Source organism: Adiantum capillus-veneris, chromosome 15 (genome assembly GCF_014529385.1).
Source record: "Adiantum capillus-veneris isolate H3 chromosome 15, ASM1452938v2, whole genome shotgun sequence".
Lineage (NCBI taxonomy): Eukaryota > Viridiplantae > Streptophyta > Polypodiopsida > Polypodiales > Pteridaceae > Adiantum > Adiantum capillus-veneris.
Window position 1 is genome coordinate 126,231,057 of NC_140945.1, and position 23,052 is coordinate 126,254,108.

General features: G+C 44.0%; 1 protein-coding gene across 1 annotated transcript in view; it reads left to right on the plus strand.

The window, feature by feature from the left end:
• Positions 1 to 200: 200 nt before the first annotated feature.
• LOC147441459 (fructose-bisphosphate aldolase-lysine N-methyltransferase, chloroplastic-like) overlaps positions 201 to 23,052 on the plus strand; it is a 54,899-nt gene continuing 32,047 nt past the window's right edge. The window contains exons 1-6 of the mRNA XM_086483099.1: positions 201 to 620; positions 1,790 to 1,852; positions 20,805 to 20,895; positions 20,994 to 21,161; positions 22,051 to 22,127; positions 22,226 to 22,327. Of these exons, the coding sequence (XP_086339225.1) occupies positions 330 to 620; positions 1,790 to 1,852; positions 20,805 to 20,895; positions 20,994 to 21,161; positions 22,051 to 22,127; positions 22,226 to 22,327 (792 nt within the window). The 5' untranslated portion in view covers positions 201 to 329. The remainder of the gene's footprint in view (positions 621 to 1,789; positions 1,853 to 20,804; positions 20,896 to 20,993; positions 21,162 to 22,050; positions 22,128 to 22,225; positions 22,328 to 23,052) is intronic.

Sequence of the window (23,052 nt, forward strand, 5' to 3'; positions counted from 1 at the left end):
TTACTGAGCCAGCTCAATACTACAGAGCATAGCCTTTTGTAATTGTGCCGATTTTGGCACAATTGCATTAGGGGGATTTGTAATACATTTAATGCAAGCAACTTTCAAAGGAATCAACATTCTCTCTCTTCTCACTGATAACTGTGCTCGCGTGTGCCCGTGACAGGGCTCAGTTATCACTAGCCTCAGTTACCCAAACGCATAACGGGGCCCTCGCGTGACCACCGCCTCACACAAGACAAGCCTAGTCTATCGGCTTGGACCGTCTCGCTGCTGCCGCCACGTGGCAGCAATCTTCGTAAGCTGGAGTGAGCTGTGCAGTGGAGGCCATGGTGTCGAGAGCCATCTCTCCTTGTAATGGAGCTTCATGTAGTTCGGCCGTCTCCTCTTCAACAACGCACCTCACTCTCCAGAAAGCAGCACCATCCAGACTTCGCTGCAGGCAAAGGCAATGTCTGCTTTCCTCTGCTGCCGTTTTCCCTGGCGCAAACCTCGTTGTGGCTTCACGTAGAAGACCGTTTCTTATTCGCGCAAACCTAAACTGGTCGTCCGACGCCCAAACGGAAGGCCAGCTACAAGACCTCACTTCCTGGCTCAAGCAGCAGGGCCTTCCTGATCAGGTACCAGCACATGCCCATTGATTGTAGTGTACCTGTTGAATTTGCAAGCTTTTAGTGGCTCCTTTGCTTGTCAATAATTGATAGTCCGCGTTCCAGCTTGGCCCCACTGAATGGTGCCAAAGAGCACTCTTTTGATGCCTGCTTTTAGTGGCTCCTTTGCTTGTCAATAATTGATAGTCCGCATTCCAGCTTCGCCCCAGTGAATGGTGCCAAAGAGCATTCTTCTGATGCCTGTATGGGCGGGGGAGGAATAGTCAGCGTAGAGGATTAAATTTACTCACATGGGTCAGACAGCAGTAGACCCTCCACCATAACTGTTGATGACATGCCATTGAGAAAGCATTCTGTGTCATTTTTACCCAAGAGAGTAGTTTTTTCTGTCACATCAACATTAAGGACCTCTCTGATGGTGATGCCAAGCAGTATTTATACATCATCCTGATAAATTTATTGTTTTTTAGGAAGTTCTCTCGCCACTAAGCCACTTATGTTTTTGTGCTTGTCCCTTTTGTTGTTGGTAAGCTGCCATTGGGGATCAAACTCTGGTCCATATCATACTACATACAAACACCTTAACTGCTATGACACAGCCTTGTTGTTTGTTTTTGGGATACCATCGTTGGCCATTTTCTTTATGAACTGTTCATAATGTTGTTTCTCTCTCCTCTCTCTGTTATTCATTGTGCTGGCTTTGTCTGTCACAGCTTGTACATTTCCAGAAAACGCATAAATCTATACTGATGAAGCGATTTTGCTAATTCTCATGAACGACATCTATGCAATAAGATGCGACTCTGATGTGATTGGTCATATTGCTGTTTTTGCATATGTGTGGCAAAAAAATAACTTGTAGAAAACTTGACCGTGCTGTGCTTTGATGGAGGATTTAGCACTTTCAATGCTTCAGCCATCCTCTTGTAGTTGGCGAACATGGGCTTGATGCGAAATAGCTGAAATAGAGCCTTTATTGACTATTCTGGCTCTAGAAAAGCAGCTCTTAGCAGTTTTGGTGACTAAGAGATTGGCCCGAGCCAGTTCCAGGCCAAATTTATACTACCATGACATGCTTAGTCTGCTTGCTTTGTTGTCCTTTTGGAAAATAGGTGGACCTGAACATGTTTTCTTCTCACTGCACATCTTACTTACTATGTATTCGCTTTTCTGTGCAGGTTGTGGAACTGAAACAGTCCGGTACTGGAGGGATTGGCTGTTTTTCAACTAGACCTTTGCAAGTGAGTTCCCTTTTGTTTCACTATCGCTTTGAAAAGAGTTGCAAAATAGTTTGGTACCAAGTGCATCCTATAGGAAAGCCTAGCTTCTAAGTTCCATCAATCAAACCAACTCTGCTTAGCTGTTGATTGTATCCTGAATATCTTGCCTAAGTACATGTTTTTTTCTTGTCCTTTTTGTCCCAGATAGCTTGTGTTGCTAGTTTCTTTTTAGAGTCAGTTTGAAAGCTAACGAGTGTCTTCGGTCTTGAAAGTGTCTCAAACTGGGAGTATCATGTTAGTCCTATTGTGCTGTACTTAAAATGGAGTAGCTATACGAGAGTAAGATATGCCATGTTAATCTTATTGTGTTGTACTTAAAATGGAGTAGCTACACGAGAGTAAGATATGCCATGTCAGCAATTCTGTACAGCCCCCTATAAAATGCACCGCGATTTTTTGGGTGTTCATTCCCCTATGCCCACCTGTGAGAGAGTCATGAGCAATGTGCAATATCGTTGTCCTGAGAGAGGACAATACACATAGACGGTGACGAAAATACAACAAACCTTCACGAATGAGATAGTTGTTGGTCCCTTAGGAAGCAAGAGCCTGCAACCATTGCTTATCAAACTCAGAATTTGCATAGTGATTCTTCATGCTGTCGAAGGAAACTCTTGAATAGAAACTGTGGATCTTGACTCAAGAGTCAAGATCTTCCTTTGCGACTTAACGCATCTGCAAACAACGAGGTTTGCTTTACCAGGTACATACTCAATCAAACCACCAAATTGCTCAAAAAATTGTGACCACCGTGCTTGGCGATCACTCCAATGTGCACTAGGCATAGACTAGAGCCACTTGAGGGCTTTGAACAAGATGACCGTCAAGATCAAGTTTCCAATTCCTCGCGTTGAGTATATCCTCGATAGGCTCAATGGGGCAAAGGTTTTCGGCAAAGTCGATCTCAAAAGTGGATACCATCAGGTAAGGGTATTTAAAGGCCATATCTACAAAACCGCCTTGCGCACTGAGCGAGGGCAATGGGAGTATGTGGTTATGCCTTTTGGATTGACAGGTGCCGTGGGTACATTCAACTGCCTCTTTGTAGGTCGTTTTGGTGATATGATCGGCGTGTGTGTGTTTATCTTACTTGATGACATTCTCATATTCTCTTCATCGTGGGAACAACATGAAAAGGATGTAGAAAAGGTTTTAGTCCGTTTGGACGAGTGTCAGTTGTACATTGCAGCTAAGAAGTCTGAATGTTTTCTAACTGAAGCTACTTATATTATTTCTGCAGAAGTTGTCAAGCTTGATCCCGCAAAGGTAGAACAGGTTCGTAATTGGGATTTGCCCAAAACTGCATATGATGTGCGTTCTTTTCTTGGTCTATGTCAAGCGTATAGTTCACACAGAAAATTTTTCACGCATTGTTGCACCCATGATTGATGTTTTGAAAGGAGCGAAAACTCGCTGACAATGCATTGTTTTGTGGGAGGCAGCCGTTGAGGCTTTCGTAGCTCTCAAGGTTGCGGTGACAAGCGTCGTGTCTCATCCTTGCCTCTTGGGACGATCCCTTTGAGGTATGGACGGATGCGAGCAATGTCGCCATAGGTGTTGTGCTTCAGGAACTATAAAAGAAACCCATTGGGCACTCAGTACAAGCAGAAGAGGCAGCAGGACGAGTTCCAAAACTCGCAAGGCCTCGACTCAGCAGTACCGGCGGAGAAGCACATCAGCGTTTTCAGATTTCAGATCAGCGTTTTTAAATTTCAGATCAGCGTTTCAGATTAGATCAGATCAGATCAGATTAGCGTTTGCAGATCAGATCATTTCAACGATCCTAGATTCAGCCTCATATCAGATTTCAAATTTTCAGCCAGATCAGCCCTAGCGTTTTTGCAATTCAGCCCGTCCTCGTCGTCGCCATCATTGTCGTCAACATCGTCAGCAAGTCCATTGCATCTAGACCATTGTATCAGATTTGTGCAATCTATAGCATAGACCTCTCTCGCCATAGAGAGGGGGGCCCTTGGAGAGGGGTTTGAGAACCTGTCTGGTGTCGTATTTCTCTCTCTCTCTCTCTCTCTCTCTCTCTCTCTCTCTCATTCTCAACACTTTCATTCATAGTAGCATTCACTTTGTTTGTGATCATTGCAATTAGAATAAATGCTTTGTTCTTTTGACGTGATATATCCATCTAAAATTCCTTGTTCTGCCTTTTCATATGGAGTGAGCTTAGGTTTAGTAATTGTGCTTGCTTTACCCTTAGGTTCATTTTGTGAGTTCTTTTCTAAGAGACTAGAGGAAGATTGGTTAGAAGAGTTACCATTCTTACCGTTCTGAGGGTTTTGAGAAGTCTGAGTGGTACCTTGTGAAGTCTTGTTCTCCTTCAGCTTATTGTGCTTCATCTCTTGTGCTAGAGCAATCACTACCACCTTGTTGAGATTGATTAAATTGAGTATTTCGACATCATACTTAATATACTCATCCAATCCATAAAGGAATGCCTCTTTGCGTTGATCATCCGATTTGCGTGATTGGGTACTGAGCTGCAAAACACGATTAGAGAAAGAGATAAGTGGCATACTATTTTGCTTGAGACCGCGCCAATCGTCTTTCAACCGTGCTAGGTATTGTGGTGGCTTAAACCGCGCCTTGAGCTTGTCTTGGAAGTTGGCCCAATTGAAGGAAAGGGGCGCGTCTTCGTCGACTGCCTCTAGGTGCGCGGCCAACTATGCCTCTTGCCATGCGTGGTACCAATAAATGGCATCACCAGCAAGGTACATGGCTTCTGTCAAAACCTTGCTATTCTAGGGGTCTTCTTAGTTGTCGCAAAATAAGCATTAAATTGATGCAACCAAGAATGAATAACAGTAGCATCCATCTTACCATCATTCTTACTGAATGTGATCTTCTCTGTGATGGGGTTGTTGGAGTCCGAATCTTTGCTTGTGCTACTTGATGAACTACCAACTTCTTTGACTGGCTCGAACTTCGAGATGAGTATCTGTAGGACCAACTCTTGCATGCGTTGGTCTCTCTACGTCTCATTGTCACAAAGTGATGACGTGGCTGCCCGCTCTGTTGAAACCCTAACCCTAAAAATTTGAACCCCTAATTCTGCCCTAACCCTAACCCTAATCCTGAATTTTGATGACGTGACAATTGACACGTGGCAGCTCTACGGATCTCCGTGATTTGCGGCGTGAATTGCACTGGCAGCTTTTGACAGCTTTTGAGCAATGCTTTTTTCTACGCAATTGGGAGAGAGAGAACCTCTTTGTTTTAATTAAGCAAGAGAGAGAGAGAGAAAGAAAAGCCTCTTTGGTTTATTTTAGCAAGAGAGAGAGAGAAAGAGAAACTGCTTTATTTTTGCAAAGCTTTTGAGCTTTTGATTTTCAGCTTTTGGCATCCCTAGTACCTTTAAATTTGTGAGCAGGCCTCTCACAACTCAGAGCATCTGGATGCAGAGCCTGAATGTAAGCGCCTGCCCACACTCTTGTACTTTGAACTCAGATTAATACAAAATGAAATACCGAAAGGGGCACCAGTCTTTGGGGCCAATATCTCTAGGCACGGAACTCCGTCGGGCCAGTGTGAATCAATTGTGAACTGTGAACTGTTTTGAAGTGGTTATTTGGTGCTGTCGCGGTAGATTCTTGACTTGGAGTGTCCAAGTTTGTTAGAGTGGTATCAGAGCACGGTCGATTTCTCTTCTACGGGAAATCCGATCCCAATTTTTTTTTTCCGCGGCACCTATGGCTTCAGGCAAGGATCAGTCGACTCCCTCTGCATCCGGAGATGCGGCAAGGAATCACAACGAAGAAGAAGTATGGCCCGCCTTCGTCTACACAGGCGGAGCGTCGAGAGATGGAGCGTCGTCAATTGATCGGCGATGCAACAAAGATGATGCTCAATTTTGCGAAGGACCCAAAATTTGCAAAATATATGAGCGAGACTTCTTTTCAGGAAGTGCATGCGCAGTGGCAGAAAACCACACCACCACCCCCAAAACCCGCTCTCAAGAAACCTTCTGCTCACAAGAATTATTCAGAGAAGGAATTAGAAGAGGTGGTTGATGCACGGATTGCTCAGTTTTTTGACGCTCAAAACAAAGTTAAAAAGCACGGCAAAAAGCAGAAGAAAGGCACTGACTTCCCGGGCTATTTGGGTCGTCAGTCGACATTTGAAAAGGCAAAGAAATAGAAGAAGCGTGTTCGATTTGAAGAAGTACCCAATTCTTCTTCTTCTTCTTCTTCTGACAGTTCTTCTAGCTCATCTGACTTGAGCGAAGAAGACCGAAAAGGCAAAAAGCGAAGCAAGAAACAACGCTTCGGAAAGGGCAAGAAAAAGGCAAAGAAGTCTAAATCTCGCCCAATGAGTGACAGTTCTACAGAGGACTCGTCTACAGACAGTTCAGACTTTGATGAGAGCAATTTTTATGCAAAGAAGAAGAACTTTTACAAAGCCAACCAGTATGACTTTCTCGAAGACAAAAGCAAGAAAGTCCGAGAGTTTAAGGAAGGTGGACAGTTAATTAAATTCGACACGTTTTCGGGATATAGAGATACTTCGAAGGCTTTGTCTTTTGTACAGCAGTTTGACATTGCTTTCGTGGGAGGACGTTACTATGAGCACTCTAAGATTCGGAGAGCTACCCCTTACTTTAAGGGGAATGCTCGAACTTGGTGGTTCACGCTTCTATTAAGCAAGACTGCGCTAGTTAAATGGATGAAATTCAAGAGGCTTTTTATTTCTTGTTGGTTGACTCGAGAGTATGAATGTGATATACGAACTGCTTGGAACCATCTTCGGATGACCAAGAAAGATACAGTGGACGCTTATTGCGAGAGATTCTGGAGCTCTTTTCTACCCGCCTCTTCATTTAAGAAGATCTTGTTCAAGGAACAGATTGAGCGGTTTACCTTGGGTCTACCTACAGAGATCCGAGATCACTGCTTGGAATAGAAGTCAGCTTTTATTCAGGAGTTGATGAGACATGCGAAACGAGGTTTTGCCATTCACTCTGGCAGTCTGACCTACCTCACCGATGAGATCGTGACACAAAGAGCTGAACAGACTTCGACAAATGAAAGTAGAAAGAGAAAGAGCAACTCAGAAAAGAAAGATGCACGACCCAAGCTTACTCCTCAGGAGCGAGCTCACTTCATCAGGGAAGGGAAGTGCTTTGGATGCGGTGAAACTGGACATATCTCCGCGAAGTGCCCTAAAAAGGCACAAAAAGGACAGAATAACAAGGACAACGAAAGGCCTGAGAGTTCGAGAGCAGCTGAGGAACGTGGAAGAAAAGGCAAGATGAAAACAGGATTGGTTCTAGACTGTGTGGATACCGATCCCAGCACGTTGGATGAGAGTACAGAACTTTGTCGAGCTTGGGGCAAAGTGAAAGACCAAGAGGCCCTGATCTTCTTTGATGGAGGAGCCAAGGCCAACTTCATTTCACCGGAATTGGCGGCGCGGCTCGAGATCACTCCCGATTGGATGGGACCACTTGCGGAGGCAGTTCTAGCGGCACCCGGCAGGGACGTAGCCATTACATCTGTCATTGGCAAACTTTGGTTGCATTGTCAGGGGTATTTGGGGCATGAGGACTTTTACATAATGCCTTTGGAAGGTTGTGATGTTCTCTTGGGAATTCCCTGGTACCACAAGAACAACGCCGTGGTCGACTATCGGGCAAGGAAAGCAAGATTGACTATAGAGAAGGGCAGAACCATTGTACTCGATATAAAACTGAAGGGCGAGTCTGTACCTATTGTATCGGCTTCGGCCATTTCTAAATTAATGAAATCCAGTTTGTTTGTTTACTCGATCTTTATGAAAGAGTTGAGTGATGAGGATAGGACAAATATGTCTAAACTTAATATAAAACGCCAAGATTTTCTCCACTCTCATGCCGATTGCTTCTCAGAGGGCCTGCCAGGCACTCGAGTTACCACCTGCTTGTCCTGAAGATCATACCATTGATCTGATTCCTGGAAGCACATCACCGAACCGGCCACCTTACCGTGTGAGCCGAGCACAGAACGAAGAGATTATGAACCAAGTGAAAGACCTCTTGGAAAAGGGTCTTGTCCAGCGTAGTACTTCACCGTATTGCTTTCCAGTGTTGTTGGTTTTGAAGAAAGACGGATCTTGGAGAATGTGCATCGATGATAGATCTCTCAACAAAATCACCATCAAGAACAGATTTCCGATTCCTAGGATCGATGATATACTCGACAGATACAGGGATCCTCATGCTTTAGCAGGATTGATTTGAAGAGTGGATATCATCATATCAGAATCGCGCTGGGAGACGTCTACAAGACAGCATTTCAGACAACTTTTGGGTTATTTGAGTTTTTGGTGATGCCTTTTGGCTTAAACAATGCTCCTGCGACATTTAACCGGATGATGGACAGGATTTTTCGAGAGTACAGGCTATTTGTTTGCACTTTCTTTGACGATAACATTGTTTCCTCCAAGAATGAGGCAGAACATAGAGATCATCTGCTTCAGGTCTTTCAGGCATTACGAGATCACAAGTTAGTGATTATTGCAAAGAAAAGTGAATTTTTCCAACCAGAGATACACTTTTTGGGACACATTGTGTCAGCAGCAATAGTGCAAATGGATCTGGCCAAGATAGATACTATCCGTGATTGGCCCGATTTAAAGAAAGTCCATGAAGTTAGAAGCTTCTTGGGACTGTGTTCGTACTACAGGCGGTTCATTTGAAAGTTTGCAGAGGTTGCTTCCCCTTTGCATATCTTGACACAGAAAGGAGTCCGTTTCTCGTGGGGACCCACAGAGGTGACTGCCTTTCAGACATTGAAAGAGAAATTGACTACGGGACCAGTTTTGACTTTGCCGGACTTGCAGAAGTCATTTGAAGTATATTGTGATGCTTGTGGTCATAGTCTGGGTGCGGTCTTAATGCAAGAAGGCCATGTCATTGCTTACGAGAGCTGATTGTTCTCAAGGCTGGAAATGACAACACAGATTTATGAGAAAGAGCTTTTGGCGGTTATCCATGCTCTTACTCAGTGGTGGCATTACCTACTCGGAGCGGATTTTACTGTCTTTATAGACCATCAGAGTTTGCGCTACTTCTTGTCACAGAAGCAGCTATCGGAAAAGCAAATGTGGTGGACGAACATCTTGTCACTGTTTCACTTTCAGATTGTCCATGTTCAGGGACAGAAGAATGTGGTGGCAGATGCTTTGTCTCGGAAGCCGTTGATTCTGGCTATTTCCACGATACATCATAGGAGCTTCGAGGATATGGTCGACCAGCATGCCACAGATACAGATTTTGCAGACGTGTTCACACTGATACGGGATGGGGAGACAGTAGCAGGATATTCCATTCGGGATGGCTACTTGATGAGAAAAACCATGTTGTGCGTTACACAGCCATTGAGGGAAAAGGTTATGACCGAATGCCACTGTCCACCTTTTACGGGTCATCGCGGCATTGCTACCACCATGAAAGGGGTAGAGAGATACTTCTTTTGGCCGAGACTCGAGAAGGATGTGGAAGAGTTTGTGCGCAGTTGCTTGGTATGCCAGAAGGTCAAGTTTGACAGGCATAAAGCACACGGATTGTTACAGCCTTTGCCCATACCCACCCGCCCTTGGGAAAGTATTGCAATGGATTTCATTTTTGATCTCCCGAGGACACAAAGTGGTCACGATGGTATCTTGACTGTTATTGACAGATTTAGCAAGCAGACTCATTTCATTCCAGTGAAGAAAACAGTCAAGCCGGATCACTTATCGAGATTGTTCGGGGCCCAGATCTTCAGATTACATGGCATGCCTGAGACGATTGTCTCCGACAAGGACCCCAGAGTTACGAGTTTGTTTTGGAAGGCAATTTGGGAGAACATTGGCACGCGGTTACAGTTCTCATCATGGTTCCACCCGCAGATTGACGGGCAATCTGAGATTGCCAATTCAGTGGTTTTAGATTTATTGAAGTCTTATATCTCCGATCAGTAGACTCAATGGGAAAAGTATCTATCTTTGGTGGTATTTGTCTACAATAACACGATACACTCTTCGACGGGGAAGGCGCCATTTGAGATTGTTGAAGGTGTTGCGAAGGTTCCACCCTTTCTAAGCACGAAAGATAAGATTTTTGAAGCGGATGATTATACGCGCGACTTGACACGGCTTTTGCCAAGGTCCGCGAGGCCTTGCAGAAATCTCAAGAACGACAGAAAAAGGCAGCGGATCGCCATCGTCGTGATTTGAAATTGAAGGAGGATGATTGGGTGCTCTTACGCTTTGAGAAGGCACGCCTACGAAAGAAAAAGGGAAAGGAGAGGCTTTTTCCAAAGCTTAGTATGCGATACTACGAAAGTTTGCAGATCTCTAAAAAGATCAATGATGTCTCCTTCCGACTGAAACTGCTTGACACTTGGAGTATTCACAATGATTTCATGTGAGTCTCTTGAAACCTTTTAAAGGCGATGTGCTTGATGACGAGGAGCCCGATGAGCAACCCGAAGTGGAGGAAAATGAGGAGATCCTTGTTCCCGAACAGATTTTGACACATTAAGGACACAAAGCATAAAGGTAAAGTCCGAAGGCGGTTCTTGGTTAAATTCAAGAACTATCATGCATTGGATGCGAAGTGGATGGAGGAGTAGGACATAGCAGATACTCCTCAGATTGTGAAACTTCACCTCGAAGCTTTTGGTTTTAGCATAGTCTATTCCAAATGGAACCCAGAATTCAGCTTGGCCGGAGATCTGGTGTAGTGGTATGCACAAGATGGGAGTTATTTTGCTCCTTTGTGAACAGATGCCTTGATTTTTTGTATACTAGAGTCACTAATGTCTCTTTGAGCTTCAGGGATACTGAAAGCTGACAGTATTCTGCTGTATGATTTTATGAAATGGAATTCCGGAATATGAAACTGATTTGTCCTTGACTTGTTTTTAAGTGCAGGAACTGATAGACGAAATGACTGCAGCATTTTGGTCTAATTGATCTTGAACAGACATGGTTGCAATAGGGGTTAGTCAATCGGGCATCGATGAGGTTCCCGATTGGATCTAGATGCAATTGCTAGCTACATTGCCGATAAATCATGGTCTAATATCCGAATGAATGTTGAATGTCATGTGATGCCATGTGATGTCGAGTGATGTCCTGTGATGTCGTGTGATGTGACTGTCGATTGGTACATGTGCTAGATGTGTGTTCCTAGTACGTAGGTAATAACAGTCAGTGTCTGTTAAGACAGTTTATGGCCTCTGTCTGCTTTGTAGACGTAATCGAGGGCGATTACAATGCTTTCAAGAGGGGGGTATGTCACAAAGTGATGATGTGGCTGTCGGCTTTACTGAAACCCTAACCCTAAAAATCTGAAACCCTAATTCTGCTGAAACCCTAATTCTGCCCTAACCCTAACCCTAATCCTAATCCTGAATTTTGCTGACGTGGCAACTGACACGTGGCAGCTGTACGGATCTCCGTGATTTGCGGCGTGAATTGCGCTGGCAGCTTTTGACAACTTTTGAGCAATGCTTTTTTTACGCAATTGGGAGAGAGAGAACCTCTTTGCTTTGATTAACTAAGAGAGAGAGAGAGAGAGAGAGAGAGAGAGAGAGAGAGAGAGAGAGAGAGAGAGAGAGAGAGAGAGAGAGAAAAAAGCCTCTGCTTTATTTTAGCAAGAGAGAGAGAGAAAGAGAAACTGCTTTATTTTTCCAAAGCTTTTGAGCTTTTGATTTTCAGCTTTTGGCATCCCTTGTACCTTTAAATTTGTGAGCAGGCCTCTCACAACTCAGAGCATCTGGACGCAGAGTCTGAGTGTGAGCGCCTGCCCGCACTCTTGTACTTTGAACTCAGATTATTACAAAAAGAAATACCGAAAGGGGCGCCAGACTTTGGGGCCAATATCTCTAGGCACAGAACTCCGCCGGGCCAGTGTGAATCAATTGTGAACTGTGAACTCTTTTGAAGTGGTTATTTGGTGCTGTCGCAGTAGATTCTTGACTTGGAGTGTCCAAGTTTGTTACACTCATGCTCTAACACCAAGGCCGCTCGTCTTTCTTCGGCCACTGAGCGCACTTGCTCACGCTCACGCTCCAAGGCTACCCTTTTGTCTTCGACTGTCGAGCGCTCACACTCCAAGGCTAACCGCTCGCGATCAAATCTTGGTGTGTCATCATGTCCATCATCGACTTGACAAAAGCCTCCATCGGATTTGGTGCAAACCGTGGCGTAGATGGGAAAGGGGGAGGGTCAGAAAAACCTCTTGGTGGGGATTATTCTTCTTCACCACCCTCATGCTCATCACCTTCATGCAAAGTATCCATTCCGCTTCAAGTGATGACCATACACTGAGATCTTGGGTTTTGAAGTTCACGAGGAACTTGGGTTCTTGTGGTTCTTGGGGGACTTGAGGTTGTCGAGGTTCTTGTGGTTCTTGGGTTCTTGAGGGTCTTGAGGTTCTTGAGGTTCTTCTTTTGCTTGCAATCTGTGTTAGAGAAAGATCTTCTCTTTACCCGAGCTCTTCTCTTTCCCGCAGGCGCACCCCTTGGCGGCCTTGCGCTCACACCAAGGTTGCTTTTTCCCACCTCACGTCGATTGGCCGGCCACTAAGTGCACGGTCCGCTCTCAATGAGTGAAAAGAGAAACAAGGGGAGGCTGGACAAGCCCTTCTTTCTTGGGTTTCCTGTCACTCTTCAAAAACACGATAAGGAATCGACACACCCAAGAGGACTTGGGTTACATGTGACCGCACAAGCAAAAAAAATCTTGTGGTTCTTTCCTTGAGTGATACAAAACACCGTCAAAGCTCTGATACCAATGTAAGGTGCAATGGAAGTGAATGTTGAACTTTGCTCAAGATGAGTGCTCCGAACTGTGCTCAAGGTTTTCTTTTACTTACGGAAGGGAGAGCCCTCCGTTCCTTTAGTGAGAGAGTGCAAATGATCACAAACAAAGTGAACACTGTGAATGAAGGTGTTGAGACTGAGAGATAGAGAGAGAAGAATACGACACCAGTATGTTGTCAAATCCTCCTCCGAAGGCCCCACTCTCTATGGCGAGAACGGTCTATTGCTATTGATTGCACAATCTGATACAAGGTGTTGATGCTGTGAGTCTAAGTGATGCTATGTCGATGTCGACGGAGAGGACGATGACGACGATGCTAAGGCTGAAAACTGAATGCTGCGAATCTGCAACTGTTGCACCAAGACGGGGCTGATCTACTGCCGTCGCCAAGGTGACTCTTGCATGCAAAAACGCTGGCTGATCTGAGGTCTAAATCTGAAAATGAGTGGTTGTCATAATGGCTGAAAACTGATCGCTGCAAATCCGGCTACGGCAAGCTCTCGCTGCGAGGATTTGCTGGGGGTTTCGGGCGGTTCGTAGAGGCTAATGGCTGAATTCCGGAATCGCTAGCAGATTGCTGAGATGCAAAAACGCTAAGGCTGATTCTAGGTTCTTGTTGCGGTGGTGTCGATGCGGCGGGTTTCTGCTGCAACACAAGCTCGCAATGCTGAAAATCTGCAAACGCTTGCATTTGGGCTGATTCCACAAACGCTAGGGCTGCAAAGTCTTGGCTGAAAAACGCTAGCAGTTTCAGCAATGTGCAAAAACGCTAGGCTCTCAGTCTTGCAGAAACGCTAAGGTGATCTGTTTTCTTGAGAAAACGCAAGAGGCCTTGGTGCTCGTTTTGTGATCTGCTCTACTGAGTGACTGCCAGGTTTCTTTTATATTATCTTAGCAAAATTGCCCTACCCATTTCCCCAACAAAGTCACTTATTAATAATAAGTGAAAAATGGCTAAAACAGGGAAAATAGGTCCGTGCACTGAAAAAATGCGCTTGATGGGTTCTGATTGTAATCGGATGATCATGCCGTGTGCAACCAGAGGATATGCATCTACTCTAAGTGCATGGACATGCTATCACTTACATATCCAACCGTATGTGTCCGTGGACAAGCTACAGCACGACAAGGGTTCAGTCAGTCCAGTCAGTCTAGATTTAGAAGTGATCTGGCACTTTTGTGAGTCTATTCGTACACCGTGCATGCTCAGACACTTAGTGTAGATGCATATCCTCTGGTTGCACATAGCACGATCATCAGCATTCCCATCAGAATTCATCAAAATCCATTAGGGGAATTTTCGAGTGCATTTAGCCTATTTTACCTATTTTTGACATTTTTCACTTAATATTTTTAAGTGACTTTTGTTGGAAAGTAGGTAGGAAAAATTGAGTAAGTTTGTATATAGGCAAACCTAAACTAGCACTAATTGGCAGAAGAGGCAGCAGGAGCCCAAGCTCAACAGGCAACTTCTCAGCAAGACCTTGGTGGCGGTTTCTCCTCCAAGCAAAAGACTCCCTTCCCTAGCGTTTTTGCATCAAATGCTCATCGCCATCATCAGCCTCAGCATAGCGTTTTCAGCAAGAAGATCATCGCCAACAGATCCCAGCATATAGTGTTTTCCAAATTGCAGCCCTAGCGTTTTTGGAGCCAGATCGCCCTCCCTTGTGCATGGCGATTTTCAGCTCTAAGACCTGCAATTTTCAGCAGATGAAGACCATCAGTTTTCAGCCCTAAAGACCTGCAGTTTCAGCCCCCAAATCAGCATTTTTCAGCTGCAGAAATCAGCCCAATTCAGCGTTTTTGATTTGCAGCAGATTTCAGCCTTGAGCGTTTCTGGACAGCAGATACACACTTGCAGATATCAGCCCTTAGACCGGTTTCGCCATCCCTGTCGTCATTACCGGCATAGCCCTAGACTTGCATCAGTCACATGCATCATCATTGTACCAGTTTGTGCAATCATAAGTAGACCACTCTCGCCGACGAGAGTGGGGCCTTTGGAGGAGGGTTTCACAACGTCTCTGGTGTCGTATCTCTCTTCTCTCTCTATCTCTCAGTCTCATTCACTTGCACGCACAGTGTCCATTCACTTTGTTTGTGATCATAGCATTCTCTCATTAAGAACGGAAGGCTCTCCCTTCCATAAGAACAAAAGAAACCTTGAGCATAGTTCGAATCACTCATCTTGAGCAAAGCTCAAACATTCATTCCGATGCACCTTACATTGGTATCAGAGCTTTGGCAGTGTTCTGTATCACTCAAGGAAAGAACCACAAGAAATTTTTTTGCTTGTGACGGTCCACGAACCCAAGTATACTTGGGCGTGTCAATTCCTAGTCGTGTTTTTGAAGAGTGACAGGAATCCCAGGGAAGAAGGGCTTGTCTAGCCTCCCCTTGTGCCTCTTTTCACTCATTGAGAGCGGACCGTGCACTTAGTAGCCGGCCAATCGACGTGAGGTGGGAAAAAGCAACCTTGGTGTGAGCGCAAGGCCGCCAAGGGGTGCACGCGCGGAAAAGAGTAGAACTCGGGTGAAGAGAAGATCCTTCTTAAACACAGATTGCAAGCGAAAGAAAACCCTCAAGAACCTCAAGAACTCAAGACCCCCAAGAACCCAAGTTCCTCGTGAACTTAAGAACCTCAAGACCACAAGAACCCACAAGAACCACGACTTCAGAATGGTCATCACTCGAAACGGAATGGATACTTCGCTTGAAGGTGATGAGCATGAGAGAGGCGAAGAAGAATTTTCCCCACCAGGAGGTTTTTCCGACCCTCCCCCTTCCCCATGTACGTCAAGGATTGCACTAACTCCTATGGAGGCTTTGGACCAGATGTTTATGGAAAGGAAGTTCGAACGTGAAGCAAGACATGCAGAAAGAATGGTAGAAATGGAACGCAGATACGCAGAAAGAAACGCAGAAAGAGAAGCAGAAAGAAAGGCAGCCAAAGCAAGACAAGAACAGAGTGACCGACACAGGGAAGAGTTCTGGCGACTCTTTTCTCAAGTTTAGGCACAGATGCAAGAGATTTGGGGAAAGGAGACTCTCTCAGTGTCTTCTTCTACAAAGCATGACACACAGGATTTGCATGATGATGAGAAGCATGATGAATTGAATGACAATGATTTGCATGATAATGACGAGCATGATGATTTGGATGACAATGACAAGCATGATGATTCGCACGATCAAGATGTGATTTCTCACAAGCTTGATGATTTGCATGAAGATGACGTGATTGTTCACAAGGATGATGAGTTAGTTGATGCTTTTTCTAGCGAAGCTAAGCTCGTTGCAGATTCGATCAATCACAAAGGATCGATCTTGGCTCTCGAGCCTAGGTCCAAAGAACCCCTTCAGGAAGAACCGATCTTGGCTCTCGAGCCTCGGTCCAAAGAACCCCCACAGGAAGTATTATGTGTTCGCATGATTAGTCAGCACGCATTGTACGAGTGTTTCATTCGTGTTCGTTTCCTATATTTTAGTCAGTGTCTTTATGTGATCCCTTTTCCTAGGCATGACATATTGTACGTTGAACAGTTACTCATGAATGAACACGAATGTATGCGGATTGTTCATGAAAAGCTGAAAAGTATGCTTTCAAGGACGTCACATTCCATGTCTCTTCCTTGGCATGACACATTCGTAGAAAGAGCACATGAAAGTATGAGCACCAAGCATGGGCATTTCCGTTGTGAATTGCTACACTTGATTGCTCTAGATCATAAGAGAAAGATTCGATCTCATTGTTTGCGTGTGTGGGGTGAACGGTTTGGCACTCCGTCTATTGGTTCATCTACATTGCATGCACAGTCTTTGAGAAAGACACATTTTTTTCCACTCACTTTACATGGAATGGGTATGTTCATGGTTTTGTGTTGGACATGGTTTCAAGAATTTTCAGCCATGGAGATTCTTGAAGAAGAAAGAAACAGGTATCTAGACGAAGTTGAAGCATCAAAGGAGCCACAGGAAACTTTGTGTCGCTTTCGGCGCGGCCCAAAGAAGTAAGCATTGCAGACCTTTATGAAGTTCAAGTACCTCCCGACCCAGACATCAAAGTGGGCCAGCGAAGAGTCCCTTCCAGGTTTACGGATGCTATTGGCGATCTCCCTCGACGCCATACAGTTCAGTACCAGTACCTCACTTTGAAAAGGAGGGGATGTCATGTGACACATCCAACCCTATGTGTCCGTGGACAAGCTACAGCACGACAAGGGTTCAGTCAGTCCAGTCAGTCTAGATTTAGCAGTGATCTGGCTCTTTTGTGAGTCTATTCGTAGACCGTGCATGCCCAGATACTTAGTGTAGATGCATATCCTCTGGTTGCACACAGCATGATCATCAGCATTCCCATCAGAATTCATCAGAATCCATTAGGGGAATTTTCGAGAGCATTTAGCCTATTTTACCTATTTTGGACATTTTTCACCTATTATTTTTACGTGACTTTTGTTGGAAAGTAGGTAGGGCAAATTGAGTAAGTTTGTATATAGGCAAACTTAGACTAGCACTAATTGGCAGAAGAGGCAGCAGGAGCCCAAGCTCAACAGGCAACTTCTCAGCAAGACCTTGGTGGCGGTTTCTCCTCCAAGCAAAAGACTCCCTTCCGTAGCATTTTTGCATCAGATGCTCATCGCCATCATCAGCCTCAGCATAGCGTTTTCAGCAAGAAGATCATCGCCAGTAGATCCCAGCATATAGCGTTTTCCAAATTGCAGCCCTAGCGTTTTTGGAGCTAGATCGCCCTCCCTTGTGCATGGCGATTTTCAGCCCTAAGACCTGCAATTTTCAGCAGATGAAGACCATCAGTTTTCAGCGCTAAAGACCTGCTGTATCAGCCCCCAAATCAGCGTTTTTCAGCAGCAGAAATCAGTCCAATTCAGCGTTTCTGATTTGCAGCAGATTTCAGCCTTAAGCGTTTTTGGACAGCAAATACACACTTGCAGATTTCAGCCCTTAGACCGGTTTCGCCATCCCCATCGTCATCACCGGCATAGCCCTAGACTTGCATCAATCACATGCATCATCATTGTACAAGTTTGTGCAATCATAAGTAAACCACTCTCGCCGACGAGAGTGGGGCCTTCTGAGGAGGGTTTTACGTCTTTGGTGTCGTATCTCTCTTCTCTATCTATCTCTCAGTCTCATTCACTTGCACGCACAGTGTCCATTCACTTTGTTTGTGATCATAGCATTCTCTCATTAAGAACGGAAGGCTCTCCCTTCCATAAGAACAAAAGGAACCTTGAGCACAGTTCGGAGCACTCATCTTGAGCAAAGTTCAAACATTCATTCCGCTGCACCTTACACATGCACGGTCTGCGAACAGACTCACAAAAGTGCCATAACACTTCCTAAGCTAGGCTGACTGAACCCTTGTCATGAAGTAGCTTGTCTACTTACACATAGGGTTAGATGTGCATGTAAGAGTCCCCCCTTTGCACATATGGTAATGCCCCAATAGTTGGGCTACTTTGCGCAGTGACGATCTAGTCGTTGGACGCGTCTATGCTCTCTTTCCTTTTTAGTGCTCTTTGTAAAGTTGACAGCTTATTGAATTAGTACCGCCCTCTATTGTGTAATGGCCGGTTATACTAACCCTATGTGCATGTGGACAAGCTAACTCCTACTTCTAGGGTTTAGGACAGCCTAGGAAGTGTTTTGGCATCCTTGTGAGCCCTAGCGTTTTTCAGCCCAACTACCAGATTAGCCTAGCGCAAGCAATTTTCAGCCTTATCCCTCAGATCAGCGAGTGTTTTCAGATGTCAGCCATTACCTCATCATCAGATTGCAGTTCCAAGCTAGATCGGCGCTAGCGTTTTCAATTTCCAGACCGGAGCCTCACAAACCCAAGCATCTACCGCATGGTCCCATAAGCATCTCAACATCTAGGACCATTGTATCAGCATTTGTAAACTAAAGCAATCTCTCTCTATCACTCATAGAACCTTTACTCAAAGTATCTTTCTCTCTTCTCTCTCTAGTCCTTTGCACAGATATCTCATGAAGTAAAAGGAACCTTGGGTACGCACTAAGCACTCCATCCTTAGCTTTCACCATCATTCACTTCAGCTGCACATTACATTGGTATTAGAGCTCCTTGGTAGTGTTCGATATCGTCACTCAAGAAAAGACCCTAAAGAACCTCTCTCAGATTATTATTTTTTTAATCAAAGAACCTTCCTATCCTGCTCCGAACTTTTTAGCCACAAAATTAACATAATTGAGCAGCATAACTTTACCAATGACCTTCCCAATATCCTAATGGTGTATGAAAAATTTAAATCAATTTAAATTCTTGCAAAAGTAATTTTCCTCTATTGTGATGGCTCTAATTTGGCTAAAATTGATTCTAAATCGTGCATTAGAAAATACAATTTCACTTTACTTTTCATAATTAAGTTATAGTTTAGTTAATTGTTTCAAAATCAAGCTTGTCAATACTTTTCTTAAATGCAATCACATATGTTGCTTGCTTGATAAATAGTAATTGATAATTAACAATGCATTATGCATAACAAGAGCGTAATCATCATTATTAATTATCTAATTAAGTTTAATCATGCATAATCAATTAAACATGATTAGCGTAATTATTCTTGTTTAAGCAACAAGAGGTGTAATTAATAGAGATTTTAACATAAAGAGAGACTTAGCATAGTCACATAGAGCACCCAAGGAAAATTTTGCATAATAGCACTTGATTGCTTCGTAAATCGAGATATTGAGTTCAAAGGGGGTTGGTGGGGATGCCCTTCTCTTAGGAGAAGTATACGCCTCAAGTGTAGCATGGTATGGCCAACACCATGTGAGTGAGGTCTCTAAACCCAATTAGGTTTCGCAAAGCATGGGCCTTGCTAGAAGCTGCCCCCTGCTGCAGGAGCTAGCCCCGAGCTTGAGAACTTCTGCCGGCTTGCTATTCCAGTAAGGTGAGGTATTGTAGGCCACCTACAGCTTCTACACTACCCAAGGGCTTCCAGGCCTTGTACTTGATTCACTGCTTGATCTGAGTTCCACACCATGTGACTTCATGTGCATTCCATGTGATATTTTATCCATTCTAGTCTTAAGGTTTTATTAAAGCTACAATTTTGAGTCCGATTTCAGAGCAAAAAAATTATGTGTGAAGTAATGCTTAGCTTAAGATTTATAAAATATCATATTAATTTGGAATTTCCTTGAGCCATTTGTAATAAAAGAATTCCAACTATTAGTGGATAAGAAGGGAGGTACCTCACAGATAGGGACTGACACCCTAATAATGAGCACCCAATAATAAAGGATCAAATGTCAAAAACACCTAATAAAGGAAAAAGCTGTTATGTGCTACTTAGTTTAGCCCCATCTCTTCTTATACCTGTTTTCTCATCGTCTCAGAGAGAATGTTGACTTGGATCTGTTACTTGCCTTGTCTTTGGTAACCCTTTGTTCCTTTAACTATGCTGCTTTTTATGTTCACGTCAGCCCTTTATAGCTGCCATGGCAATTGATCTATTTGGGATGTTTGGTTGTCATCACACCAATGTACTTCAACAGTTGTGTTATGAGGTTTTGGGATACTCATTTTGAGTTTTAAAAAGCTTTTACAGCCTTGTCAGAATGCAAGAAGTAGGAAATCCACCAAAAGAACAGAATTTTGCTGAAAAATTGAATTCCTTTTGAGAACTGGATTCCTTCTGAGAATGTTCACCTAGAAATCAGGATTCCCCCAGAAAATAGATTAGTTCCTAAAAGCAAGCCTCGGCCCTCTTTTGAAAACCAGGATCCTTCTAAGACCTATCCAGCTGTATTTTCTTGCTCTTTTCAATTCTTGTGATTTTCTGTCCGACAAGAATTAGTTGATGGTGATCTGTGCTAAATCACCTGTTGCAATTAAAAGTTCACGGTAGAGTTTGTGAGGCCAATGGTGCTGTGTCAAAATTGCTGTAAAGATTCTTCTTTTCTGAGACCATTGAGCATAATCACTTTTATTTAGGCCACTGCTCAGTGCATGTATGTCACATTTGTGCAAGGAGTCTTAAGGTTCGATCGGTGATGAGTAGTTTGATTTTTCAACATTTGTATCTTCCATTTGAAATATACTGCAGCGGGCTATTTTGGGTTACAGGCTGGCGAATGTGCCATCAAAATTCCTGAAAATTTTACAGTTACGTGTGCTGATGTTGCAAACCATCCTGTAATCTCACAGCTTGCTACAGGTCTGTCATTGCTACCATCTTTGAAATGACCCTCTCCATTTCTAAGTGTTGCTGCTTGCTTATTGTATGGCTGAATGTCATGCTGGTCTGTGGTGTAGGTAGGCCTGATATCATTGGCCTTGCCTTATGGCTGATGTATGAAAAATCATTGGGGGAAAAATCAGTATGGTATCCATATGTAAAGACGTTTCCATCTACAACATTGAGCCCGATTACATGGAGCAAGTCGGAGCAAGAAACACTGCTGAAGGGCACCTCTGTTGCAGGTATTAATTTCTGTAACCTCCTCACATTATATGCTTGCTTTGTCAAATCGGAGTATTTTGACTGCCTCTTCTTACAAATGGGCATCACTAACCTAACATAAGGGTTGAGAAAGGAGAAGCGTCGGGAGAGGAGAAGTGTAGTAGTGAACTTAGATTGTCTACCTTCGTGCGTCGCCCTGCCGTGTGTCCTGCTATCGGCTGCTACTAGTGCCTTCTCCCTTATTGTCTGCTGCAGCCATACCCCTGGCCAGCCAGTCCGAAAGCCATACCTGTTGCCTGCAGGGTCAAGAAGTTGAAGTCTTCTAAAGAGACGGAGTATTTGGTACTTCAACAACAGGATAAATAGGATGGAGAAAATTTCAACATCAAATTTGCTGATTGCATGGGCGGAGTACCTACTTTGCGGGAAAGGCAGGAAAAGAAAAACCATGGATGCCCTATGTAGGGGATAGAAGCTATTGAGGCATCAATGGAATGCATTATAGAAGCTATTGAGGCATCAATGGAATGCATTATAGAAGCTATTGAGGCATCAATGCATTATAAACTTGTCAGGGTTTTCTTTGGAGGCATTCCAAGGATGCTTGGAGGAGTGTCTCCATCTTTTGGCTTTACTATTGGGGGCACAGGGAATACATTATTGAAGGTCACTCCCTATTAAACCTCCAGGCATAATAACTTGAAAATGCATTTTGTCTCCTCAAGAAGAAACGAAACTCAAAACACCTGAAACACTAATGTACAAAAACGAAACAAGGTGACAAAACGACTGCTGCTCCACCCTCTAAACTTTTGACAGCTTAATTATAGGTGCATCAGTAGTTGGAAAAATTGGGCTTTTGAACCTGGTTTCCGTGTTTACTTGATGATTCTCATGTTTATATGGCAGAGGAGGTCAACCAGCGTTGTCTTTTCCTTGAGGATGAATTCTCTGAAATCATGGAAACTAGTCAGTCAAAACTTATGGTGACTGTGATTATGATTTTTACTTTCTTTCATTTTATTTTCTTTCAGCTTTCTATATTGGCATTTATTACTGACAATTCATAAATACTTCATTCCAGGATCTTCCTCAGAGCTACTTCACTGTAGATGCATTTAAGAATGCATTTGCAGTCATATTATCGAGAGCCATATATTTGCCATCTGCAGAACTTTATGCTTTGGTAAGTGATGTTCTCTCTCTCTCTCTCTCTCTCTCTCTCTACTTTAGTTCACTCCACTATTGGAGTGAAACAAGGCTGTCCATTGTCTCCTACTTGATTTGGTATGTATATAGATGAGGTTTCTGATTACATTGATAGAGAGGGTGACAGAAATGCCCAGCAGGGACATGGAGTCCATTTTTGTTATATGCTGATGATATTGTGTTGATCTTTGATTCACCGGAGGGTCTGTAGCGACATTTGGATGCATTACATAGCTTTGAGGAGGATAGTGGACTGTCTGTAAACCTTGGTTAAACCAAGGTTATGGTGTTTAACACCACACCACAATGGATCAGGAGATCAACACCTACATTCACTTATGGTCAGGAAATTGAGGAGTACACAAATGCACACACTTATCTTGGGGTAGTCTTCACTGGGCCAAAATTTTCTTTGAAGAGAGCAGCACAGACTAGACTGACCAGAGCGTATGCAGCCTTGGGAGGATTGGAGAGGATGTGTTCGTAGGTTCAGCTCCAGGAACCCCTAACAAAGGTCTGGCTCTCTGGTACCTTGGTAGCTTTAGCTCTGCTCTATGGGGTTCAGGTTTGGGGACCCTCTGTGGGTCAGGATGGGTGCAGAGGCCCTTGGTATCTATGATCTCTCAGCTGATTAGAGCCAAGGCTTCCGTGCCACACGAGATCATTAGAGCAGAGTTAGCAGCCCCCCCTATGGAGATAAAG